The sequence below is a fragment of the Pelecanus crispus genome, chromosome 1 (genome assembly GCF_030463565.1).
Source record: "Pelecanus crispus isolate bPelCri1 chromosome 1, bPelCri1.pri, whole genome shotgun sequence".
Lineage (NCBI taxonomy): Eukaryota > Metazoa > Chordata > Aves > Pelecaniformes > Pelecanidae > Pelecanus > Pelecanus crispus.
In genome coordinates this window covers 144,254,569-144,282,534 of record NC_134643.1, presented here as the reverse complement: position 1 = coordinate 144,282,534, position 27,966 = coordinate 144,254,569, and the positions used below count along the sequence as shown (strand labels likewise).

General features: G+C 41.4%; 1 protein-coding gene across 2 annotated transcripts; it reads left to right on the top strand.

Annotated features, from left to right (window-relative positions):
• Positions 1–45: 45 nt before the first annotated feature.
• Positions 46–27,555, top strand: CLCN4 (chloride voltage-gated channel 4). 2 transcript variants are annotated; one of them, XM_009479004.1, is made up of 11 exons: positions 46–189; positions 538–637; positions 5,963–6,150; positions 11,643–11,765; positions 13,351–13,557; positions 13,650–13,730; positions 14,294–14,839; positions 17,126–17,312; positions 19,760–20,158; positions 25,718–25,934; positions 27,465–27,555. In XM_009479004.1, exons 1-11 carry the CDS (start codon positions 46–48, stop codon positions 27,553–27,555), a joined length of 2,283 nt encoding a protein of 760 aa, XP_009477279.1. The 2 variants fall into 2 exon arrangements, with proteins under 2 accessions (XP_009477279.1, XP_009477280.1); XM_009479005.1 differs by lacking the exon at positions 13,650–13,730 and having other exon boundaries at positions 64–189.
• The last annotated feature ends 411 nt before the right edge of the window (positions 27,556–27,966 follow it).

The window sequence follows — 27,966 nt, the reverse complement described above, 5'->3', positions numbered from 1 at the left end:
GAATTTATTGACATACTTGCTTTTCCTCTACATATAGACCCTAATATGGTCAATGCAGGAGACATGAATGGTTCTGGCAACCTGATGGATTTTCTGGACGAGCCTTTCCCCGACGTTGGGACTTACGAAGATTTCCACACCATCGACTGGCTGCGGGAGAAATCACGTGACACTGACCGCCATAGAAAGGTAAAGGTGTTCGGCTTTGATGCTTTGCAATCCCTGGGTTACAGCCATGCTGGTGGTGAGGAAAACAAGCAGTTTTCCAAATTTATAGCTTCCTACCTTGTTGTATGACTTGAGGAGGATTTCTAAAAATATGGATGTGGTATGTCTTGAGTTTGTAAATATGAAAGGGCTTCCAGCAACTTAATTGGCAGAGCAGCTCTGAAAAGTGATTTGGACTGGGGGGAGTAGAGAGTAGAGAAATTATATACATCTTCTAGGATGTTAAAAATTTTTCGTTTTAAACATTATACACTAAAACTATGTCAGCCTGAATCAGCAACATATCTATATATATATGTTTCATTTCAGATTACAAGCAAAAGTAAGGAATCCATATGGGAGTTCATCAAGAGTTTGCTGGATGCCTGGTCAGGATGGGTTGTAATGCTTCTCATAGGACTACTGGCAGGTACGTGTGTGTTAGTTCTGGGCATAACTGTAACGCTATCTCACCCATTTGCTGCAGTGCCATCTGCTTCTCTTTTTACTTCATTGTCTCTCCATTGATGTTTCAAGCTAAAAAGACAGCTATGTATCCATGCAGTTATAATGCTTAATAAAAATACCCACTTGCAAAGTGTCCTGCTGAGTGCTGACCTAGAAAAAATGTTATTCTCCAGTAGAGGGATTTTTCTGTTGCTTTTGGAAATACGCATCTGAGCGCTTTACACTCAATGGACTACTTTGACTTTCTGAATCTTTGATTCACAGAAGTCAATTTTGTTGCTAGGATTTTTTTTTTTTTTCTTGTCTTCACTTACTTTAATTCTGCAAGTACATAGTATGTTGTGGGGAAAGTGTTGGTTGTGGACTCTCAAAGCAGAGCTTTGTAAATTGCTATATCCACCAGGTTATTGTCTTTATATATGCATGAAGGGAAAATACGGTTTCAGACTCAGCTTCAGATCTGCTTCCAGGCCAGACAGACATTACATATTTAACAGCTGGCTCAAACTCAGATGGCAAATTCATTAATTTCCCAAATTGCTCCTGTCTTCTGCTCAGTTTAGCACATCTTCCAACTTGGAAAGCTGTACTTGTATTACCAAGTTGAAACAGCTGCCATTTTTTATGCTTTTTCAGTGATGTCAGGGTGCTCTTGTATCACGCTGCTTGGTAAAAGCATGGTGTAAAGTTTCACAATTTCCAAATGGTGTGAATATCCTGCTGACCAACTGTCAAGTTAATAAGTTTATTACAATTTGTTCAGGAGCCTCAGAAGTACTGGGGAAATTCTTGAGAAAATGTTGCTGAAGTGACATTTTTGGCAAATTATATTCTTTCATAGAGATATACTTGTTTTCACAAAAGCTTTGATGGAAATGTGAAATGGGAGGAGAGTCTGATAGACCATGTACTACCAGGGCTGCTGAACCCTGTCTGAAGGCCAGAGCTGGCCTCATCTGGGATGGAAAATCCTGCTTGCAAATAAAGTTAGAGCAAGTCCTTGAGGACTCTAGTGACCTCCCACAAGCTGGTCAGTAAACCTCATACAGACAATGTGCTATACATTCACTCATTTCCATTTCAGTAAAAATATCACAGTATGTTTGTTTCAGTTCCAGTTTGCAATGAAACCTTATTCTGAAATCCTCAAGGTTGTTGAAAGCTAGAGTTGCTGACCTATGATAAGCTCTAATGCTGGTACGTCTAGCTTGGGAACAGAGATGGAGGGTAAGCTGCTGCTGTATTAGCTTTTGCAACCTTTTCAATGACAAGGTTGCAACATATTTTACCTCAGAGTCAAATCAAATTAATCTGTTTTTAAACTGGGGCAAGGACTTGTGAATCATCCGGAGAACAAAAATTACCTGTGTGCTCATGATTTGGGCTGAACTCTGTAGACTTTTTCTGCCTCCCATTGAAATGACACATGTGCTCTGTGCCTCCAGTGTTTCTGGGACAGGGCAAAGATGGAGAGTCACCATCTCAGCCTCAGCGAGGGGTCAACACGCCTTTGATGAGTGGGGGGATTATTGATGAGTGGATGAGGTTTCTTAACCAGGTTTGGGGAGGGAGGAGGTGAGGTTAGTGGTGCAGTCAAGAGGCACTTCATGTCATTTCCTTCTCTACTTGAAATATCGCCTGCTCAGAGAAGGCAGCCTGCCCCGAGGGCACCTGCACAGTCACACGGGGTTGCGTGGACCAGCCTGCATCCTCCATGGTCTCTCTTCCCCTGCTGAACAGGCAGAGGGAGCAGCCTGGCTCAGCTGCACAGACACTGGGAGAGCTTTTGGGCAGCTGAGTCCAGGCATCAACAGAGGCAAGCAGAGGGGGTGGCAGGGAGTGGGAGAGGAGAGGGAAAGCAGCAGGAGTAGCATCTAGGTGTGATAGTCTTGTGGAACAGCCTGCCCCTGCTGCCCCCTTGATGGGTATGGAGGGCAGCAAGGTGGGACTCCTGAGGAAGGGGATGGCAGGGGCCTCCACGTGTTTCCAAAGACGCTTGGAAGAGTTGCTTAGGCCCAGGAGTCTACAGTGAGCGTAGCTGATCTAGAAGCCTAAATACCACCGATTTGGTCAACTGACTCTTTCAGGTTTTGCAACACGTCAAAGGCTGCACCTCCACAGCCAGCACAAGCTGATGTGGCCAAAAGTAGTAATCTCTGCTCTCCCATGTCCCTGCCATCAGACCCTGTTGCCTTGTGCATGTGCAGCTGCACAGGGCAGGTGGATCTGGGAACTGGCTTGGCGGAAAAGATGGGTTTTGGCCAGATTAGTTTTCAGTTGATCGGCAGGCTCAGCAGGGTTGGTCACCACAGGGCTGCAAGCAATCAAAATATTGCTGACAGAAAGATGCTGATAGAGGGAGGAAGGAGAGGACCATCCCATTTGGCAATAGCCCTCACTCATGTACAAAGCAATGTATGGGGAAATGAGCCTAAAAATTTTTGGTGTGAGAGCCAAATTTTTAGTTACTCATTTTCAAGGAATTCTGAGTTTTTACTTTGCCCATCCTGCCTACAAACCAGTGGGCATCCCTCAACCTAACCATTACTAGCCAACCGAAGGTATATGCTATTTACAGAAGATCAGCAAAAGAGTCTGTGTTTTCTAAAGCTATGTGACAAAAAGGGCTATTGTACCAATACTGAAATGCTCCAGTACTGGAGCTGGATATGCAAAAATCCCCTTTGTAATTCAGTGCCATGTCACTTGGGTGATGCAGTTTTCTGGCACCGATGCATTGGGAAAAATATGTTTTCAAAGCAAATTTTTAGCATTCTCATTAGGGCTTTGTGAAGGATGAGTACTGGCCATCATCAACCAAAAGAGAAGGAGAGGTGAAAGGCTAACACCTAAAATGAAGTTCAGCATTTCCTGGCTTTGGAGTGCTTCATTATTTTTCATTCTGGGCAGGAGGTTACACAGAAGAGGGAACAAGTTCAGTTTCTTTGATGGAGAAGTAGGCAAATAAACTTCTGCTATATTGCAGAGGTGCAGTGACGTGTCTAGACAGCCATGGTAAGCACCAGAAATTAAAGGCTTGACTTTCTGAGATGCTGAACACTGCAGCTTCTATTAATTTCACTTAAAGTTGCAGAGATTCAAAACTTGGAAAAATTCTAGCCCTTGTGACTTGGCTTGTGAAGCATTAACTATTGCACTATTACCCTGCAAGATTTTCTTCTCTGTAGAGCATGTAACGTTCTCCTCATGTGGATCCCAAAGCATTTGGCAAAAGGGATTCTTTTTTCTAGAGGCGCTGTGGTGCATGTGAGCTTGTTATTAGAGAATGGAATGTTTGGTCCTCACTCTGTTTATTAATTTTATTGGGGAAAAACAATCAAAAGCCTGCCCTCCTTTGCACCTTCTGCTAGGTAGCATTAATACTCAATTGGCTGATTAAGTGTGATCTGAGCTTTGAAGATTGGCGTAACTGCAGAGGATGATAAAGGTCCATCAAGAGATATAAGAGGCATAGCATTTGGTGCTCGTGGCCAAGGGCTGAGGATTTTTTGTACTATTTCCTAAATGAAACTAAAAAGTTTAATTTCAGAAAATTGGAGGAGAATTTACAGTTTACTGCAAAACTCAGTAAGCTACGCACGTTGATGTTAGTAGCAACACAGTGATTTATCATCATCTAAGAATATGGTTCATTGTTTCCATAGAAGCTTGGGAAAATGGAAAAGGCTAAGCAAGAGCAAGCCAAGGTCTTCATGAAATAAAATAATTGGTACCTATATCATTACTCCCTGCTGCAGCCTTTTTTTGTGATCTTGTCTAGTGTATCTGTATATTTCTTCAGATTATTCCTATACAACTAAAATTCTTCACTGCTAGCCGAGTCACATCGCTTGATAGTCTGGTGACAAATATCCTTCTTAAGAGAGCGAGAAGACATGCTTATGTGTAAGGCTCTGTGAACAGTTGTGGGGTTTTTCTGTTCTGTGGAATAAAAAACAGGTTACACATGCCAGAATTACCTGAATTTTCTTTCCTCTTTCACAGAAATGAAAAGCAGAAAACTTTAGTTCCAGGTCAAATAAACCAGCTCTTGAACCCAGCTGCTAGGGGAAAGGGGAGCAGCCCCCAGCCCTGCTTCACATAATTGCACTCTTAGCAGGAGCCACAAAGCTAAAAATTTTGGAAATATAAAACCAAGCCATTTTGCATTTTTCCAAAATATTTTTTCAGTTTTAGTCCTACTGAAATGCACTGATGAATTCTGTTCAAATTCATTGCCGGTTTCCTGAAATTGTATTAATGCTTACCAGTAAAAATGTTGTTGACTTCTACTTTCCATTGTACGCAAGAGGGGTTTGGAAAACAGTAAATGACTTTTTTATAAGTTGGTGGTTTAATGCCTTCTAGAAACTATGGACACAGGGACTGAAGGCAGGTCTGCCTTTCTGTGTTCTGGCTGCTCCCAGCCTCCCCGTTGCTGCTGGTGTTGCGTTCGTGAGGACGCATCTGCGCTGCGGGTGCTGGTGCTGGGGCAGGGGCAGGGTATCGTTGCTCATGAGCAAATGCCCTAGAAAAGCAGGATCTTCTGTTTTGTATAAGGCCACGTCAATTTTTCTCTTGTCTGTGTCCGGTGGCCACCGGGTGTCACTGTAGCTCCGTGTAATTACTGGGGAAAAACTGGAATAAGGGTTTGTTTGGTACAGAGAGGATTTGAAGGATAATTTTATTCTGCGTGTTTGGATTGCTAATCAAGGTACACATCCAGAACCCGATTCCGTTAAGTTGGTAAGTCAGAATTTGGCATCCATATTGTTTCTGTACTGCAATCATCCTTCGAAAAGGTTGCTGCGTTAGGACCAGTAAGGCTATAGGAAAACATACGTATCCTCCTCCGCCCCTACCCCGGAAATACGGCGTGGGTTGAGACCTGCAGCTTAGTATGCGTATAGAGACCCCGCACGAAGTCCTGCTTATCGCAGTCAGTGGTGCACCTGCCTGGGACAGACTGCAGGATCAGGCCCTGCATCAGTTATGCCTTCCCTATTTGGGAATCGGTCAGTATGAATATGATAACATTTAAAATAAAAGCTTCCTGAGAGAACACTGAAGGTCAGACAACACGTTGGTGTGGCTGTTTCTTTGCAAACTCACTGTTACCCCCATGTGTTTGGCATATTCATAGAATCATAGAATCGTAGAATCGTTTAGGTTCATGCTTACGTTGCAGCTGCTTCCCCAAATCATGAGTTTTTGCTGTTGCTATATTTTCCTTGTGACTTTGTATTTTTTAATGCCTCGGTTTCTTTTTCTGCATTTCTTTTTCCAGGCACATTAGCCGGAGTGATAGATTTAGCTGTGGATTGGATGACAGACCTGAAAGAGGGTGTCTGCCTGTCTGCCTTCTGGTACAGCCACGAGCAGTGCTGCTGGACGTCTAATGAAACTACATTCGATGACAGGGACAAATGTCCCCAGTGGCAGAAATGGTCTGAACTTCTTGTAAGCCAGTCTGAGGTACGGGAGACCTGATTAGGTTGGGGTCACGGCAGGCCAAGGAATGCCCTTTTTTCATACTTGCTGATGTTCCCTCCGGAGAGTTTCTCTGCAAGAGAAAGTAATGAACTGAGAACGCTGGAAAAAAAAAAAAAAAGACATTTCCACAAGCAATATCTGCTTAACTTGGGAGAGGTCCTATTGTTTCAGTGTCATGTGCGATGGAAATTGGAAAACTGCGAGATCGCTCTCTCTTTTTATCAGTATTAAACCAAAAGTGTTTCATAACACTCATAACATAATCACCAGGGGACCTGAGCTGCTATCCATTTTTTTTTCTTTTAAACACAATTTTATGGGACGAAAAAGATGATCCCTGCCAAATACATTTAAGAGGAAATTTTCAGGATTGCAGATGCTTTTTATGTATTCAAATACTGTGAGTAGTAGTGGGAGCTGTGTAAGAATGGCTTATTATGTCCTTGCAATCAGTTTCTCTATCAGATAGCAAAATATTTAGCTAGTGCCGAAAGCTGGGGAAATAATGTGCTCCCTGGGAGATGGCCAAAGTGAAAAATTTGCAGGGGGAGAGGACAGGAAGGGAAAATGCTGATCTGGACTGACATGAAGCTTACATACTAAGAACTTTTTTCCTATCTTTTTTTTTTTTTTTTTAATTGCAGTAATTTTAAATACAAAGAATGTTGTTTCAAAGCAAAGCAGGTAAAAGTTTTGCTTTGAAGACATCAGAAGAAGCCTTTCTGTACTCCTTTTAGCAGATGATACTTCTATAAAAAATATGAAAAGGACATTTTATTTTCAACCTAAGCTGTTCAAAGTATTGAATAATATTGATCCCTTCACAACTTGAATTTTTTTGGCAGAATTATTGTCCTGACTCCCCCCTCCCCACCATTTCTACAGATGACTTGAATATGACAAAAATTGAATATGACATGGGGGTGGGATGAACGTGGCTTTGCAGAGAACTGGCCTAAATATGTAATGGGGCTTTTAAAAAAATATCTGGTAATGCAGTTTGGTCAACAATAGGAGAGGAAAATACACACTTCTATGGGAGAAACCATCTCCAGCCAAGCAATTAAAAAGTGGGTGACTTGGAGAGATTGTCTCGAATCTTCCCCCAGTGTGGAGGTGGTCTCATCCTGCAGAAGGTATTTGAGGGCGCGTTCATCGCCGCACAAGTTTGTCATTCACATTCCCTTCAGTTGCCGCTTTAGGTTTACAGCACAAGTAGTACCAGATGAGAGCATCTGTGAATATGTATAGCCCAGTTTTCCATAGTTCTAATTAACTGTAGTGAAAGTAGAGGGGTGCTCACTGTTCCTGAATATTCCCGCCATTTGATCGCAGGCACAAATCTCTCTGCACAGTTGCCAGTCCACAGTTCCCTTTGCCAGAAGTTTGCTAGGTTCACGTTGGTCTTCATCAACAGATGGCTTGGGTGGTTGTGTCTTTGTAACAGTGAAGAAATATTACCCTGGTATAAAGTTGCAGGACTGGGGACGATGTTGTAATTTAAGAGAACAAAAAAATGTGGGAAGGGAAAAAAGAGGAAAATGTTACAATTGTTATGGGATTTGGAAATCCTGTGCATGTGTTTGACATTCTGTTACTCTGAAAGGCTGGGATATATGAACAGGGCATATCCTTGAGGAAATTTATTGCTTTCACCTGCTACTCGAAATCAGCAGTCATGACTGTTGTATGCTGGGGCCGATAAGAAAGGTATCAGCAGGGTGGGCACTGTGAAACTTTACTCACTTTGTATTCAAATTGGGCTTCTCACCCCCTTGTATAGTGGCACAGTGGAAAAAAAAGGTTAATCTTGGCTTGGTTTTACGCTCTTCTCAAAACAAATGGGCCTCCAAGATCTGTGGGCTTCTGGCTGCTATGGCCTGATCGATGCTGTAAATATTAATAATACAGCTGTCCATTACTGTTACATTGAAATCCCAGGCAAAGCCCAACAAAAATGTGAATATGGAAAGTAAAAATTCTGGTTTGCAGCAAAAGGCTTATGATATGGGCAAGTTTGCATGGTTCCTGGAGCTGTAGAGGACTGTAGGAGGGATCAAAATACACTGAATTTGACTACGTTTCAGGATAATTTTGCCTTTTTTTTTTTTTTTTTTTTTTTGTATGTTGCTTCATTTTGTGCCTGATATTTGGGTAACAGCCCTGTAAAATACACAGTGGACAGAAGGACTAATTTTGAGCACATTTTAGACAGTCCTTGGAACAGTTTCCCTAAAGGTACTCTGGTCGGATGTGTCTTCTTTCTTATGCATGCCTGTGACTCTTTGTCATTGTAGACAACTCAGTTTGACATTTTGAGGACTAAAACTCAGATCAGTTCTTCCTTGTGGTTTTGCCCATATATGGTTGTGATAAACCCTGTACATATGTTCTCACTGAGAATTGTGACATTTCCTATAGCATCTCTTGAAAAACGTTTTCTAGTCCTCCTATAAAATGAGCCCAAAGCAGAGTCTTGCTATAAATTACTATGGAAAACATAATAGCACATCTGAAACATACTAGGCTATGTTTTCTTCCCTAACCACTGTTTTGTAGGCCAATGATAACCTTCATCCCTCTGGTCCTGAACTGCTACCAAAGAGTAGGTGAAGAGTTTTTTGATGCAAGAGGGTTTCAAAACCTCAAATTTACTGGGAGTGGGTGTGTTAAAGCATATCAGATGCCATCCCCTTCAGCTAGATCACTAGCCAATATCTGGTGACCTGGAGCTTCCCTATTCTGCAGATCCAGGCTGGTCCTAACCTCAACTTCACTGGAGCTGAGGACCCCATTTCTGGAGCCTCACATCTATGCAAAGCAGAGGAAAAAGGGCCCTGTGTCTTCCATGGCTGGTGACACTGGATCCAGCAATGGACTGGATTCCCATCCCAGGGCTTCTGCATCTCCTGTCATGAAGCTGAGACCTGCAAGACAAGGAAGCCCCTCTACACCTGGAACCCACTTCCCAACTTGGAATGTCCACCGGAGGGAGTCTGCAAGCTGTGAGATCCCAAGTCAAGTCAGAATAGAGCTCTCCACCTCTGGAGAAAACAAGCATTGGTCAGCCATGGATGGCATCCTAAGGGATATGTTTTATTTCAGCATACTGAGTTTGTGAGGGTTGTTTTCAGTTGTGCTCCATTTTTACCTAAATTGGACTGACACTAGATCTGAAATACTGCTAGGTCTTGCAAACTAAAATACAAAGTTTTGCTCAATTCTCCTGCATGCTCCATTACTATTGCTGCCAGGGTGAGTCCTATGAGCCACTAGTGGAAAAGGTCTTGGCAGAATCATCTCTGCTGATGAACGTTTTTGGTCTCTGATTCCAGTGTATGTGCTTGAGACTTTTACTGATTCAGGGCCTTAGTAATGGCATGTAATGAATGAGAAATGAACCATTTGCTATACTGAGTTACTACTACTTCACTTCCCAAAGCTTTTCTTATTATTAATCATTAGAAACTCCTGCAATTGGACCTGCAGAATGCCAGATATCTGGAAAATGTAACAATGAGAGTTGTCCCAAGGGGTAAGTCTGAACTGGCCATATAGACTCTTCTGGGGTCCTGCCACAGTGCTGTAGGTGTATTTGTGATTGCAGTAACAAGATGACATAGTTTTCATGTGACTTCTGAGGTGTGAAAGAAGAGGAAGTAAAAAGAAACAAAGTTAATTTGACTCTAATGAATTTAGAAGCAAAACATAGCTTTCACTCAACATTGTAGGGCCAAATTGCTGTGACGGCGTTGGTCTTCTTTGGAGTTACTCCACGTTCACACTGACAGGAGAATTTTGCCCTGGGGCAACATATCCAGAGTTTTCTCTAGAGGATGAGTAAATATTGCCATAGCTGTTTGTAATTGAAAGCACTCGAAGAAGACATTCATGAGGAAATGAGACCGTCTTCAGCTGTAGCAACAAAGATCCATGGTTACTACAGACAGATGTCAATCACTGTAAGCATGGGATCCATGACTTCTTAGTCTCAGGGCATTGGGGGATGGCATCGTATTGCTCTTCTGCTGTTAGCAGCAACGCCATCTGCTAACTTCAGCAAGCACAAGAGGACCTTAACAAATTGCCCTTCTTCCAAATATATCCATAAGGACAAGGGCAGTGGCTCTCTTACTGTCTTTTCAATTGGGCAGAGACCTGGAAAATGAGGCTAGCAAGCACTCATACCATTAAAAGTTGATTCCTTGCAGGCTTGCAAACAGGGAGACTTCTCAGCTCTAGTTTTTTTATGACTGGGAACTGGGCCTGGCCAGCTCTGTTAACTGAAGACACGATACAACTGATTAATGCCTGTTTTCCTACTTGATTTATCATAATGTTGATATCCAGGCTGCTGTCCTGCAGAGCAAAGACAGGGGCCCCGATGTTCTTGAGCAGCTGGGATTGCATCCGGTAGGAAGAGTTCACTTAGAGGTGAAGGATTCATACCAATTCATGCGCTGAGGTTCATCTTGTTTTTTATTCTGTAGTGATACGTTGCTAGAGGAGTTTGTTTGAAGGCTTAAGCTCCTTATGTCAATTTGATGCCTCTGACTAGATTCTCTTTTGTCTGTGTAGGTGGGGTTTTTGAAATTAATCTAAAAGATTATGCCTGTGAGGAGGGAAGGGTATTCTAAGGCCAATTTTAACAACAGTTTTGACTTGACCATTAGAGACAGGTAGAAAGCTTGAAGGTGACTACTGACTATGCTTTCACTATGGCACTGCACAGTCAACCATTGCTAATGATCATTAGCATTTCCATTCTGTCAGTAAAGATATTCACTTTGAAGATAGGTTTTATTATTGACTGGAATGCTTTTAATGTATCAGGGCAAAAATGACTGAGATGTGTCTGAGTGGGATCTGCCAAGTTATTGTCTTTTCAAATGATTTTCAACCCTATCATAGATAGCATCATATCAAAGGAAATAATTTATTTATGATTTTACCCTTCCCATTTGTGAACCAAACTGGCTACTGATATACACAGGGATGTTGTTTGAAAAGATCGGCATCTGCCTGGAGAGCTGAGCTTTGAATACCAGCCCTCAGAAAAAGATGTATCAGGGTCTCATCCCCTGTCACCCACCGTGGGATGAAACAGCAGATTCCTTCATTAGGTGCTTTTTTATCACCAATTACTTTTGCCTTTATGACAGATTTGTTTGACGTTTTGGAACTTTTTGTAGTTAACTTAATTTTTTAGTGCTTAAAAGATGCTCTGTTTAAGGTGTTTGGGTCCCTTGCAAACAGACTGTATGGACTGGGTTAGGTATATGTTAGTATGCTGCTTTGTTCCAGGAGTAATAAAATTGTTGGAGTATATAAAGCCATTTGTCCTTCTTGAGGAAAAGCAGCACCTAGCATGTAAATGAAAAGACCAGGCTCCATGCCCTCATGATCACTAGTAGAAGCGTGAGATTTACCAACCTGCATTTGTCTAACAATGTTTGTTACTGTTATTTTTCTAGGGTGCAAGTGCTTACATTCTAAACTATTTTCTATACATTATGTGGGCTCTATGTTTTGCTTTCCTGGCAGTCTCCCTGGTCAGAGTATTTGCTCCCTATGCCTGTGGCTCTGGAATCCCAGAGGTGAGTTTCTCTTTGTGGATGACTATCCAAAAACCAAACAAAACCAAGAAAAGATAATTTGCTGCCTTCTCCCATTCCAGAACTGTACTATGAGATAGCATAGGATCAAGAAGATTGTCTTTCCATCTCATCTGCCTTCATTCCTTTGTCTAACATGCCTTTTAGGTGCCCATCTAAATTTTTCATAGTAGAAAATGTTCAAATGCCACTGTGACAGATTAATGTACATACTTCTTCATTACCAGAGCTTGAATTAAAAATCAACAGCTCCCAGTCATCACTTTATGGACTCCAAGTTTTTGTGGCTGAAGCACATACTAGAAGATTATATAGAATTTTCCTTGGATGAAATTACTTGGGACAGTTACAAAGCCAGTCATTTTCTAGGTTAGGCTTTAAATAAAACCAAAATAAAATAAAGAGGGAAGGCTACAAAGGTAAGGTTTCCTAAGCTACTGAAGATGCTAGATGTCCGTCATTTGGGATGCCTGAAAAGTGTCTGGCTGTCCATCTTCTGCAAATTCTGTCCTTGCACACAATTTTATGCTGGCATGAGAGCATTATGGCAGCCAAAACCTTTACTTGGTTTTCAATATTTTTCATATTGAGCCTCAGTCCCTATTTAAGCTGTTAAAATGAGGAACCCTGTAATTCAAGCAGCATAGCTACTTAAAATTTTTGAAATCGGGGCAGTCTTTTGTTAAAAGTGCTATAGAACCACTGGGATTATTACTTAGGAATATGGCAGACAGAATCAACAGCCCAAATTTGAGAAATCTGGGAGTACTTTTTTTCTTCATCTCTAGAAGAAGCATCCAATTGTTTCATAGCCAATCAGGAAAAAAAAACCCACCACAAATAATTTGAAATATTTAATCATTTCCATGTTTCAAAGTAGTCACGTGTGTGTTCATTACATATTTGATATATCTGTAAGTGTTTTTAAAAAGTTTTCATAGTTAACTGTAAATCTGGTTTCTGAGTGGTAAATCTCTCCTGTGAGGTGATGTTTAGCTCCAGTCCATTTCCAGGGCCAGAGTCCAAACCCAAATCCCACCCTGCAGCCTGTGTGTCATGCACGTGCATTGTGCTCTAGTCTAGCCACTCACATGCAAAATTAAGAGGAAATGTGTAAAAATAAGGTCTCTTGGACTTTCTCATTTCATAATACTTGCATGCTTTTATGGCATGGCCATTCCAAATATTTACAACATTTTTTTTCTTGTTTTAACTGGGAAAAGTCTGTGGTTGTTTATTTGCTTTTTTCTGCTTTGTTAAAGTTGGGTCTAGTTTAACTCTGATCCTGTAAGCCAAGGAGATATGTCACAGTTTCGTATTTCTATTGATCTCTGTATGACTCCTTACCAGCGCACAGGACCACCCATAAGAACAGTAAAAGTGCGGTCTGCTTAACCCCTGCTCAGCTATCACTGTGGGAAAGTTGCCCTACCTACGGTTTCTTTCTCTTCATCACTGTCTCTTTTCAAGCAGTCTGTGATTTTTTTTTTTTTTAACTCTGCTGGGGTTTAACTCCAGAGTAGAAAAGGTTTCTTCAGCTCTTCAATATGTTCTTCCTGCTTTCCAGATAAAAACCATCTTGAGTGGGTTCATTATTAGGGGCTACCTGGGAAAGTGGACTCTTTTAATCAAAACAGTCACCTTGGTTCTGGTGGTATCTTCAGGCCTCAGCCTTGGGAAAGAGGGGCCGTTAGTCCACGTGGCCTGTTGCTGCGGAAACTTCTTCAGCAGCCTTTTCTCAAAGTACAGCAAGAATGAAGGGAAGAGGAGAGAGGTGAGGTTGGCTCACATCACCTTTAATTTCCCTGTCCAGATACTCGGTGTTTCAAAGGACTCATGCCTTGTACATAAATATTTGCTTTGTAGGTGCTCTCGGCTGCAGCTGCTGCAGGAGTTTCTGTTGCCTTTGGGGCTCCGATTGGAGGTGTGCTTTTCAGTCTGGAAGAGGTGAGACCTGGCAGTTCACTTGCTTCAACAAATATACTTTCAACTGATGCCTTTTTCTAATATTCCTCTTTATTTTTCAAGTATTTATATGCTTAGTTTTCTTCTAAAGCAAAAATAATCTTTGATTTCTAGTAATAAGAAATAGCCAGGTATTTTAGCATAATCTGAGTAAAAGAAGAGCACTGGCTTTCTGGAAACAAACAAAATTGTGTAATCTGGAAGTGTATCACTGTGCTGAGCTTTCTCTAGCTTTCGCCATGGTGCTGCATGGGCCGAGCTGCTGAGCACCCATCTCATTGTGTCTAGCCAGCAACTTTGTATTTAGATTTATCAATATTTCACGGGTTGCTGCTCCCTATCTGAAATCTGAAAATGCCTTTTCTGATACCTTTGTGAACATGTCCTGGCTGCGGTAAGGACTGGTGTTCCCAGTAAAGCCAGATGTAGGGTGACAGATGAAACACACAGCAATGGCTTACTGTGCACAGTGCTCTGGTGAATAATTAAAGCAAACACCCTCTGTCACACTCAGTGAAGTGTTTACAGTCTCTGCTTGGTTTTAGGTCAGCTACTACTTTCCTCTAAAAACCCTCTGGAGGTCATTCTTTGCTGCTCTCGTGGCTGCCTTCACGCTGAGGTCCATCAATCCTTTTGGAAACAGCCGTCTGGTCCTGTTCTACGTGGAGTACCACACCCCCTGGTACATGGCTGAGCTCTTCCCCTTCATCCTGCTCGGTGTCTTCGGCGGCCTGTGGGGGACCCTCTTTATCCGATGCAACATCGCCTGGTGCAGGAGGCGAAAAACCACCAGACTGGGGAAATACCCAGTCCTGGAGGTTATAGTGATAACAGCTATCACCGCCATCATCGCCTACCCCAACCCCTACACCCGGAGGAGCACCAGTGAGCTGATCTCGGAGCTCTTCAATGACTGCGGTGCCCTGGAGTCCTCACAGCTCTGCGACTATATCAATGACCCAAACATGACCCGGCCGGTGGATGATATTCCCGACAGACCTGCTGGTCCTGGAGTCTACACTGCCATGTGGCAGCTCGCCTTGGCTTTGGTGTTTAAAATTGTCATCACGATATTCACTTTTGGCATGAAGGTAAACTGGGGACAGGCAGAGAAACTGTCGTGAGCACACTGCATAGATGGGTTGCCATCAGCAACTGTGGTCTTTCTGGCAGGGCTTGTGGGCCTCTGACCTACACCCAGCCACAGAGGTGTAGTGGACATGCCTGCTGGCTCACCCCCCAGCCAGCACCTTGCTCTGCGGGCCCCTGTCGCAGCAAAGGGATGAGCCCTACTTTTCCACCTTCTAGTCATCTGCAGTTTTATTAAGTGAAAAAGAAACCTGGGTGTGAATTTAAATTCTTGCCAATAAGCAAATTCAAGATGATTCCCACTGTGGCTGTCTTTCAGCTCTCGCAGGGATATGGACTATTTACATTGTTGTTTGTCTTCTTGGGTTAATGTCTTGATGTGCCTCAAGGCAGCTATGCTCAGGGAAGTAATAGCTTTGAATTTACTGATTGACACATTTAAAACCTCACAAAAATAGAAAAGTAGCTGAAAAGTTCTACTTTTGAATCTTTTTAAGCACTGTAGCTTGGGGAAAAAAAGGAAATGAGTGGGAGGAGTGACAGATGTATCATTTGATTATTCTGGATTTGCAACTTTTTCTTTCCATTCTTCCTCCTCCCCATAAATGGTGATGAAAGGTCCAAGAACAATTTATCCAAGCTTTCAATATATGCAAAGCTGTTTGTGGTGAGTTTTATATGTCTGATTGCTAGAGCCCCTATAAAACGCATATCTGTCTGTCTACAGCTCCCATTATCTGAGCATCTAGTCCTGGATCTGATTGCAGCAGATGATGGGAAGCTTTTCTGAGTTATACAGTATATGTTATGCCACACTCAAAGCTAAAGCATCTCATCTTTCTCTCAAAAACTGAGCTGGAACTGAGGATCCATCTTCTAGAAGGACTGTTACCCCCAAAATAGTAGGATGTTGTTGAAGTTTTGCTTTTCTTTCATGTTTTCTCTTTTTGGGATGTCCCTGATGACAAGAACTACTGAATGGTAGAAGGTCGCTTAGGACCAGTGACTGAATCCTGCTGATTTCCTGAGCAGGGAGAATGAGTGGGAATTTAAAAGCACAGGTGTAACATTTCTGGAGGAGGACTTGAAATGAGATGCCCTTCCCTGCAGAAAGTGATTTGTGCTGGGGCTGGCAGCTGGTTGTTGTTATGCTTGTTCATTTGTCTAAAAACTCCTGAGTTTGGTTCTTTGTTTGATATGTGGTTCTTTATTTATTCCATATATTTAAAATTGATTAGAAGCAATTGACAGTTTCATCTGTTCTGGAAAAGAACTGGCAAAAAAGCTTTACCCGTCAAATCTAGAAGGCCCTGTCTGACTATCAACAACATTAACACTATATAGTGGGGAAGGTAGCTCCTGCTGTTATCAGCCCTGATGCCCCTGGGCCATGCTGAGGTTGTTCATTTAGTTGTATAGGAAGCTCAAGGTATATTTTCAGAATTAAAAAGATATAACAACCTTTCCTCTCTAAAACCAACAAAAACTCCATGCAAGCCCTTGCAACAGATCTGATCTCCACCAGGAAATTTGTCTCCAACTTGACAGGTGCACTTGACATCTAAGAGGAAATGCACTTAGGCAAGGCAAAGTGAATTTTCATTTTCTTTTTTTTCATTTCAATCCTGTTTTTTAGCTGTGACTTGTCTGTGTAGCAGGCAACAAGGTAATGATTCACGGAAATTCCTGAAAAATATATAGCAAACTGAGATGAAGAAATAGCTGCCTCTGAGCAGTAAGCCTCCTCTCTCTAAATTTTTATTCTGCATTTGACATTTAATTTAAAATCTGGTCTGATTTAGCCTGAAAGCGTAGTAATAAAACTGTAAAGCACTCTGTCATAGAGGTTGAAATCAAGATGTTATTTTCAGTTAAGCTTATTCTCAAGCCCATGACAGAACCATCAGCAGCTCCTGACTTCCTTCTGAGAAAGCAATAAAGGCAAAACCAGAAGCATCTTGACTTTAAAAGCAGACTATTATTGAGAAACACCATTTATCTATCAATTTCAGTATGATGCAGCAGGTAGGATTCAAAATTACTTTAAAAAATGTATTAAAATTCTATAAGGCTATTAATACACGTGTGGCCACACAAACTCAGTCACTGCAGAAACCTATCTCAGACCATGCGGAACATCACTGTAGGCTGCCAAAAGGCTATGGCCTTCAGAGCTAGCATTTAATAAGGAAACTAGGTGTCTTACCACTAATAATAAACTGTCTGTTCAATAGGTTCATTACTAGTCATTTTTGTCAAGGTGCTCATGTGTCTATATTTTTTTCAAGATCCCTTCAGGTCTTTTCATTCCCAGCATGGCTGTTGGAGCCATGGCTGGCAGGATGGTTGGGATCGGAGTAGAGCAGCTGGCATATCACCATCATGACTGGATTGTCTTCAGGAACTGGTGCAGACCTGGGGCAGACTGCGTCACGCCAGGACTTTATGCTATGGTGGGAGCGGCAGCTTGCTTGGGTACAGTACTTGCTGATCATTGCTTCATGCATGGATAACACTGATGTTTGGGGACCTACAAGTTGTTTATGAGGGCTTTGTGTTTGTGTTAGGTACTATGCTGGCATTTCTGAATGTAATAGATGTGATGGGCTAAAGCATGGGGAGCTTACTCAAATGGCCTCTCCAGTGATCTTCCAGGAAGTCAACAAAATAGAAGCTTGCAGTCACCAATGCTTGCTCCTTGTAATCTGCCAAAAAGCACATAGAAGGAAAGAAAAAATTAAAGTTAGGCTACAGGTTTCCAAGGAGTGGTTTTTGCTTGGTTTTTTTTCCCTTTTTGATGTAATGAAATCCACTGTAGCTGGACTAATGCTACTTCCTTGTTTAGACTGTGTTCTGTATCAGTGCAGGGAACAAAATTCCCAGTTCTGGTCAAATTTTAAGCTACACAGAGGTAAAAATTCTGGGTGTTATTTTAGCTGTGTGCCACACTTCAGTCAATGGGGCTGTCTTTTGGGTTTTGTTTTGACCATAGGCCAAGATCTGATTACATTCAACCGATAGGATTTATTGGCTATAACAGGAATGATCTGTTGACCACTAAAGCAAGATCATTGAATAATACCTCACATATCAAATTTCTAGTCATAGATGCAACAGGAATGTTACAAGCATACCATCTGAATATGTTTTTGCCTGACTGTATCTTTTCCCTTCTTTATTTGTATGTTCTACATCCTTTTGTTGTTGTTGATACCGTCACTAGATGATGAAATAATAGTGGGGAGGCATAACACATGATTAATGTAATTTGGTAGATTTGAAATGAAAGATGTACTCAGGGAAGAGCTGGAAAAGTTTCAGTTTTGGAGCTTCATTTAGAAAAGTAGGATCATTTGTGCTATCTGTTCTAGAGGAAGGAAGGGCAGGATTTGCTTGTCTAAATGTAATATCTGTAATGTAGACATCAACATCTGAGCTAGCTGTGTTGATACCCTTCACAGTCAAAACAGAAAAATGAGATACTGGAAAGATCAGTCTCATCTGGCAACAGACATCTAAAATCAGGCAAATGAACAGATGATTTTGGCCTCAAAAGTGCCTGGTTTTCTCCGGAGACTGTAAAGGCAATCTGCATCACCCCTTTGGATGTGAACACCTACAGCAGTGTAGACACTTTAAAATAGCTAGGTTGAATCTTACTGTCAAAAAGAGTGAAGTGCTTCCTGTTGTCCATAAGTGATCTTAAAGTTCATAAAAGAAATGATACACAAAAATTTTGCTCTGATATTCCAGTTGATCTGCTAGTCAGAAATCACTTCCTCTTTCAAAAGGTCTAAATCAAGGTGCAGTTGTTTTAACAGTATGGTGAGACATGCAGCAGAATGTCACTGCTCGTTCTTAAGCCCAAGACCTGTCTCATTTAGAGTAAGAGATATATTATTAAATGATCCTTACTCTGGTATCTGCTCTCAGCTTTTCAGAGTCAGAAGTTTAAGGCATTCCTCAGATGAAAGTCATATCCGGATCATCGTGTTAAATAATGAATAATTTAATTTTCCTGTATGCTCCTAGATTAAAAGTAGCTTTTAATGACCTGTTTCTGATTTCTCTCATCTAAAATGGTACTGTAGTTTGAGGTCTAAAAATAGCAGATTCATTACATTTGCCTTTTGAACAGAGGCAAAGAAATGTTACCTAATAATTCAACGATATATATGTACTTGTCTGCAGTTATGTGATTATTTTTATCCTTTAATGTAAACTGAAGGAGTGAGGAGCTTGCTTATGAAATTAATACAGAAAGACTAGATTGAAAAATACAGCTACAACCCTGTCTACAGCTGCATGCCTAGATGGCCCCAAACCAAGTTGTATACAGTTCAAACTGTAGGTTATACTGATATCAAAAGCTAGTGTTTAAGCTGTAACATAGCTCTTGCAGTGGCCCTAAACTCCCTACACAGGATTTTGTAACCATGCCATGCCCAAAGATAATGCTTCGCTTTCTCTTCAGTATGAATGCGATAGGTAAACCAATGCGAATGACAGCTCTCAATGCTCCTACCTGCCCAGCCATGGTACTTAGCTGATTCTTGGAGTCATTTTAGAGGGCTGATGGCAGGATTCAGTTTTAGTTTCTCAGGTATCCAGTATAGCTGACTTTTTGGCATGCTTTCTGGTTTGATAGCTCAGTCTTTTAGCATTCGTTATTTGCTTTTCAATGTTAGCATCTTTGGCTTGAGCAAGTTCATTCAATCCTTTTGATGAAAATTGCAGTAGATGAAAAATCTCTTTCTTCAGCGAAATAAGCCCAAAACCACTTTACAAAGTATAAGGGAAAAGTACTCAACATGAATAATCTCATGCTTTTTTGAGTGTAAGGCTCAAAAATATAAATGAGTTGCTTAATATGTATACTTCGAGAACACTGAGGGAAACTTGACTGCTTTCCTTGTTGGCAGGTGGTGTTACCCGAATGACGGTCTCTCTGGTGGTGATTATGTTTGAGCTAACTGGAGGCCTGGAGTACATCGTACCTCTTATGGCTGCAGCTGTCACAAGCAAGTGGGTGGCAGACGCCTTTGGGAAAGAAGGGATCTATGAAGCTCACATTCATCTGAACGGCTACCCATTTCTGGATGTGAAGGATGAATTCACCCACCGAACCCTGGCAACTGATGTCATGAGACCAAGGCGTGGGGAAGCTCCTCTCTCTGTTCTGACGCAGGACAGCATGACGGTGGAGGATGTCGAGACACTAATCAAGGAGACTGACTACAATGGCTTTCCAGTAGTGGTTTCAAAAGACTCAGAAAGACTTATTGGATTTGCACAGAGACGAGAGCTGATTCTTGCAATAAGTGAGTAGAGTATCAGTGTACATAAGTTTGATTTTGATAGGAATTTTGATAGGGTAGGATGTTACCGGTGGTATTCACCTTGAAGAATGGATAAATAAGAACCAAACCTAACTTTTTCCCCAAGTCTGGCTTTTACTAGTTGCTAGGACCCATAGCTGGAAGCTTTTCTATTGTAGCATACCACCTGATAGACTTCTATGGGCTTGGCTTTTGTGGACTTAATTTTGTTGTTACTCACAACAGTATGATTCAACTCTACTAGACACAACAGAGAAAAACCTCACTCATATGGCCAGAAGATTTGTCAGAACCAGATGAAAAGCCACTGCAGTGCTGAGCTTCCTGTAGTATCTATGGGCCACCAGAAGCAGCTGGGGCAGTTGTGAACCTTTGTCAGCATTTGATGAAGTGCAAGTCCCTGTTCTTTCTGTTGCACTATCTCAATTTTTCTCACACACAGGCCTTTTGCACTAGGGGTGGAAAGCTTTTCAGTGGAGGATGTTGTTTGGTAAAGATGGCTGAGTTTTGTCAAGCATCCAGTGGATAGCTGGCTGGTTGCCTGAGAGCCTGATCCAGGTCATTACAGGTTTTGACCTATCATGTCCTTTCCTGGTTGGCCTGATGGATAGGTGAGGATTGAAAAGACAGGTATATTGGATGAAAGCAAGTGTTCCCACCTTCCCTGTACCAAGGGCATCCAGAGCTGCAGAAGTCTGTGAGTCTGGCAAATCAACCCCATGGTCCACTGCCAATTCTGGCAGTCCTGTGGTGCTGAGGGCCAGTTGGTGGGCAGGCAGGCCACTGGCTGGGCATGTTTGCTTTATACTTTACAGGGGAGTGGAATGTCTGGCATATCCAGACATTGGATTCAATGTCCTAACATGGAATTATTCCTCTCTGTGTGGGCCTGTTTCATCCCTCTGCTTCAGGCACCTTTAAAAAGCTGTTGTCTCGGATGGAAACTCCCATATTCTTCAGAAAAGAAAATCCATAAATGGAAAATCAGGACTGTTTTAGGGGGCCACTTTCCTGCTCACTTCTCACAAAGCTAAAATAAAATTTGAAATAACAATGCTCTTTAAAGCACATGGGGTTTTTTAATGCATATTTATTTTCATCTACTGCATGTAAAAAGACTCCGTCTAAGTGATTAGAACTAAAATTTATATTCATTTATTTACGGACACTCAGCTGTTGCTTGATTCCCTTCTTCTCATCCCACCGCAGAAAGTCACCAATGCTATATCAATACTACATACAGAAGAAGAAAAGAAATGACAGAGCCCAGTTTTCTCCCCTTAAAATGTAGTGTGGAATTATCTTCAGTAAGAAATTCTGTTCTCATTTTTTCCCTTCTGTGGTGTAAGTTGTCATTTCAGTTAGGTAAAATAGATTGTGAACTGTTTTGCATTTAGTTATATGACTGATTTCCCAAAACACAGGAAAGCAGACAGGCCTTACTGCCAGTTTTATGGCTCCTCTAATTGTACGATTGTAGTTTAACTTCCAAGGAGTGTGGGAATCTAACTTTTTTCATTAAAAGCCCCTTATCTCTGGTTGCTCCTTCCTCGCTCCTCCACAAAAAGGCAAAATAAAGTCTCCATGAAGTTATAATCCTCTGTGTACCAATCTCAGTATAAGAGGATTTTACTGACACCAAGATGAAGTCCAAGGCTGCAAGCTGCAATACCCCTTTCAAACAACTGATTTTCTGAGGGCTAATCTTCCTTTGGTAGTAACAAAAGATGCCTTGTATGGCCAAACTAGGAAAGTAAATATGTGTCTGAATTTTTACCAAATGTGTAAATGCCAAGAACTGATACCATTTATAAAATAGTTTGTATTTTATCCTACTTTTGCAAATGATTTTCAAATGCCTTCTGCATTCCCCTGTGAGAAGTAAAAAACTTTAATTAGATGTATTTAGCCTACCCTGTGTCTGGCTTTTACACTGTCTGTGCCATGTCATGGCTGTAACACTTGCTGCCATCTTAACTTTATAGCCTTTTGCATCTCCTTTGCAGGGAGGTATGTCAGTGGGAAAATTGCATGGAGTGAAGATGCAGAGACCTCACTTTAAAAACAGAAAGATCAGATGCTGTCTGAAGCTAGTCAGAGAAGTTTGAGGAACTGAGTCTTTTGATTCAGGTCATAAATGGCAACATGGCTGAACGGGCTTGCTAGGAGATGTATGAAAACATCCAGCTATGCACTGATAACAAAGAAATCAGTTAGAAATAAGCTCAGCAAACACTTTAGATCAAAATGTTTTCCTGTTCAAAAACTGTTTTTTTGACATCCACATTTTCCAGAGGAAAAGGTAGTTTCCTGATCAGCTCAAATTAAAAGCATCTTTCATAGGATCTGAGGCAGAACTGAGATTTAAAATAAAAAACTTCTCTGCATAGATAAGTTTTCCTAAAATCCTTAGCTGCCAGGGACCTCTGGTGACCCTTTTTCTCCTGGGTTGGGTATGACAGATCCTGATGTCGTTCTGTGATAAACGGTTACTATTTCCAGTATGGTTTTTGTCTTTGTGACTTAAAATCTGGATTTGGTTTCACTTTTCCAAAAGACACAGTATATGGTTCCAGTATGGGGCAGGGCAAAACACTGGTTTTGTACCATGCTAGCAACTTTTTGATAGCTAATCCTCTTTCATTGAAGGCCAAAGTTGCTTTCCATTTATTGCAGAAGAAGTCACTGCTCGTCATTACCACAGAGTGGCTAATGTGTTGCAAACCTTCACCTCAGCTTGCTTCATAGTTGTGTTCATGGAGCATAACACTAAGTCTCCTTAAACTATAAAATTACTTGCCAATAGGTAAATGCCACATGTGGTGAAGCATCTTTTATTCTCCTGTTCCGGTTCTTATCTCCTGCTCAGCCTGACAGCATCCAGAGATACTGGAGTTATGTCTGGGAACAGTATAAGCCCCACCTGTGCAGCACTGTAGCCAGGGAATGAGGTCTTCTGAAAAGCGGAGTCAGGCCCACACCAGTATCTCTTCTTTCACCACATTGTGCCCTGCAGAATGCTGCTCGGTTTGAACTAGCTTCAGTGCCTCTACATGACAACACGTTGCACTATGTAGAGACATACTTTCAACCAAGAAGCTTCAGCTTCTTTGTCTGCAGCGTGGTGGCCCGGGGAATACTCTGAGGAAGTACTCCGATTCCCTCACACAATTGACTTCCTGGATGAAGGCAAGAGGTGTTGAGTCCCACATCGAATATGTGTTCACACACAGCTCTGCCTCGTGATTTACCCCTACATAATTTCTTTCTTACTAAGTGGAGCACTAAGCATGCTCTAGAAATGCATCCAGTGCCTGTAAAGTGGATGGCAATGCCACTTCCAATTGTTCAGAAGTACCTTCAGGTAGATTGCATCCTTCCACTCATCCTTGTTGAGCAGGTGGGCAGGTCAGGTGGGCAGAGTCACCCTCTGGGAAGAGGTGTCTACATTTCAGATGGCACCTACTTTACAGTCTTACGGAGGGGAGTATTTGACACTGTAGGGTTCTTCTCAAATTTGGCCAGCTTCAGAGGCATCGTACAAAAGGCAGAGTCTTGGACACAAGCCAGGTGGCCTGTATAATGTACTTTTCCCAGTGTGGAGTTGAGAGAGCAACATAGTTAATACAGGCTGTGAACTGTGAACTCCTGAATATGAGATGCCATTTCACATTTGACAGAACTAATTCACTCTCTAGCTATGACAAAAGTCTTCTGCATAGATTACTGTGTAAAACCAGACATCGTCATCCATTTGCTTTGCTCTTTCTGTTAAGCTATATCTTTTTCTCTTACCCACTGACTGCAAAAATGATCTGTTATTCTGTTTTACCTTTACTCTAACTCCTCCATCCAGTGAGACTGCATACAAAGTCCACCATTTTCTGATGCCACTGAATTTGCTCAATAGTACTACATCATTCAAATTTCTCATGAGAGATGTTTGACTTTGAAGAGTGAAGTCATGGCTTTGGCTAATCACTGTTGTCCAGAGTCATTGCTGCCTTGGGAACAGCAATGTGGTAACTAAAATGCATGGGCCTATTGCTTTGGGTGCAGCTTCAGGAAGGAAATACCTAAGCTGTCAAGGGTTTTTATCAAAGGGTGGGAGTTACCTTCAGTTTGATTAATGTTACCTCTTACCACAGATCATATATCAAAGAGCTGTGCAGGCATGTTCACACTTGAAATTAGATGTATGAATCAAAACAAGATGAGACAAAGTTAGCATCATTCCTATAAATTGCAATAGGGCTTGTAACATGTGGGGTGAGAAGGTTGAAAATCATATAGTGTACTGATATTAGGTCTGAGCCAGCACTACTCTGGTTCCAGAAATATTACAAGACAATGATTGTTAAAGGGAAAAAATGCAGCTGGAACATGTTGGAAACCATTACTGTCTACACATTACAAGTCACAGGAGCGGGTTTCTGCACTTTGATTGATGGCAATGATCTCCAAGAATATATACATAGGCTTTGAGTATGTCTGATTTGCTGTACCTCTCAAGAACAGAAGCAACCTAAATTAATCAAAGATAATAAGTCCAGCCATTTCCAAGAATTTATACAAAAAAGAAGAAAGAGTTAAACCCTCAGAGCTGAACACATGATATGCTTATTCTGGGGAGAGAAAAGTTGTCTGTCATTTGGAAATCCATCCCATACACTGGTTGTGCCCTGTAGTGTGGAGTAGAAATGAGGTAAACACTACAAAGAAAATAAACCACTTCAATGCTGAGAGTTCTTGTTGGAGCATACTTTAAAGTAAAAGGCTTATACTGATCATGTAGAGTCCAGATGTAGTGTAAAGTTCATGTCATAGTTTGATCAAAGTATGAATAACAGCTTTTGACCTTTTGAAAGTGGTCAAATATGTAATGTTGAGAAAAATTTATCAAATTCATTTACTGCTATGTATTGTTCCCCTCTTTACTATTTTCCTTTAAGTAGGATGCTATTTTTTTCTGCCCTTTTAAAATCTAGATATGCAAACTCTATTTAAAGCATTAAGTACAAAACCACAAAATTCACTCTGCATGCCAGAGAGGTGTGCTGGTCTGGAACAACACCCACACTACCCCCAGATCCCTGCAACGCGAATTTGTCTTTTCCTAGCTTTGTGTTCATAAATCCATTCACCATGTTCAGATTTCCCCCACTCCACTGAGAAGTCTGGGAACAAACATACTGCTCCAAGCCAGCTGGGACTGTACACAGGCTGTTGACTCCACTCCTTTGGGCATATAATAGTAGTTTCTGTTGTGATTCTCACAATGGAGGAAATGACATATAATCATTTGAATTTGACAGAAAATGGATTAGTGATGTTTGTGAACACAATGAGCTGCATGTTTATTCAGAAAATTACCCCAACCAAGCAAAAGTATGTGTTTGTAAAACACATTATCCTCCTTTGGAAAGCAAAGGTAGTAGTAGCTTTTTGTTACTACTACTTTTGTTTTCCAAAGGAGGATAATTGTTTTTGTTTTGTTATGAAGACTAACTCACCGTCTACCTTGATCTTTCTGTTGTACAGAGAATGCAAGACAGCGTCAGGATGGGGTGGTGAGCAACTCCATCGTGTATTTCACTGAAGACCCCCCAGAACTGCCACCCAACAGTCCCCATCCACTGAAGCTGCGGCGTATTCTCAACCTGAGCCCTTTCACTGTCACTGACCACACACCAATGGAGACTGTGGTAGATATTTTCCGGAAACTCGGACTCCGGCAGTGTCTTGTCACTCGCAGTGGGTGAGTAGATGCTGAGTCAAGCACTCTTAAAGAATCTGGGGAGATTTTCTTCAGCATTAACAAAAACACCGTTTTTCCTGTGTAAAGCCAAGTATAGACAGTAGCTAATTAATCAACACCTCTGAGACAGTCAAGTAAACATTTTGATTTCTGTCTATTTTATGAATTGAAGAATAAGGGAAGCTTGCCCACGTGTCTCTCCAGGGCAGCAAATGAAGTCAGACTCAGAGCCAAAATGGCCCTTGCTGGGCATCATGTTTCATTCTGTTCTCCCAAATCCTTAGTGTATTATTATTTAGATAAGGTAAAGATAAACACAAAATAAACCATTCTGACTCCCACTATCGTTCAGTTTTCAGCAGAGGCAGATCTGGCAAGTAGTCTTGTTTGTAAAGGATGTGCCTGTTTCTAGACATCCAGCTAGATTAGATGCTTGTGAAGACTGTGATAGAGATATCAGTGGAGGAAAATTAATCTGCTCAGCTTTCTTTAGAGGAAAATGGAAAGGCATTTAAACCAAAAGTCCACAAAAAACAGATGAAGAAGTGTGAGCAAACATGAAATCAGAAGAGTAAAAAGCAGCACCATGTGCACTAGAAATAACATCCCACAATTCCAATGGGATTTGAGCTATTTTGGGAGCATTGCTCAATCCCAATATCTAGTGGTAAGAAGAAACTTTACAATAGGATAGCAAAACCAGAGCCATCATTTTCAAATGTGGAAGACTAAAATTTAGACTTCTACAAAAAGTCTTTTTGTTATTCAAATATATAGTACCTGTTATTATCAATGCAGTGTCCTCAGCATTAAGAAAATGAGGACCATTATCAGGACACAGATTTAGGTCCTGATTTTAAGTGCTGGGATTTCTAAATTTTGATCTTCATTTTTAGCACTTACAGGCAATGAAAGGTGGAAAAACTATAACAATGATGTAGTTTCATAATTCAGTGCCTTGTGGCCTTCAAGGACTGGAAATAAAAGCCCTTTAATACTGAGGGTTAGGAAATTTTTGACTCTTGGGGCCAGACATCCCATAGGCCTCATCTTTCTTGACAGATATAATTCATTTAGGTTTACATAAAGGAGAAATTATAATTCATATTTGAAGGAATTCTGCTGTTGGACTGAGAGTTTCAGCAAGTCTGTCCTTCAGCTTAGTTCACCTATTACTAAACTCCATGCCCTAGCTCAGGGTGCTGGTGCCTTCCTTTTGTGCTGTTGGTCCTCTGCAGCCTGAACCTAAGGAAACTCATTACCGTGTTGTACAAGGCGTCAGTAGTTGTAGCTCCTCAGTCAGTCATGTTCCCAATAAAAGGAGGCAACAACCCAAAGTATTTCACTTAACGATCATAAATGAAATACACGAAGTGAGAATGCTTTTTATAGAAGATAATAATTGGGGAATGGATGAGATGGACAGTGCTATATGGAAGCACTCACAAAATGTCCCCGCAGCTGAACAGGGGAAAAAACCGGATGATATATGAGATGATTGTTGACCTTTCCTTTCCTTTTCTCCTCTAGGAGGCTGCTGGGTATCATAACTAAAAAGGATGTATTAAGACATATGGCTCAAATGGCAAACCAGGACCCTGAATCTATCATGTTTAACTAGACTGGTAAAGGAAGAAGAAAGTAACCCCAAAGGAATCCCTTCTAGATTAACACAAAGGCTATGTTTGGTGTTTCATTTTGTTTCAAGAGAAAATGTAATGTGTATGAGGAATGGCCCAATATGCCTCTGACAGAGGGAGTGGATGCAGGATGGCACTTATTTAATGAGGAAGGCAGTTTAGAAGCTCTGAGCAGCTGCAGACATCAAGCTGTGTTTCCTTAATGAGATTCCCAACAGCTCAGTTGGAGCATTGGTGGGTGTAAGTGATGTAGCACTTAGAGACAGAGCCAGGAGTGCCAGTGGGGTGCATCGACATTCACAGTAGCTCTCGAGGCAGGTGTGAAGACTAGCAGACACAGTTTATCTATAAGCTGTTAACAGATGTAAAGATTTGTGTTCCAAACTAGAGAG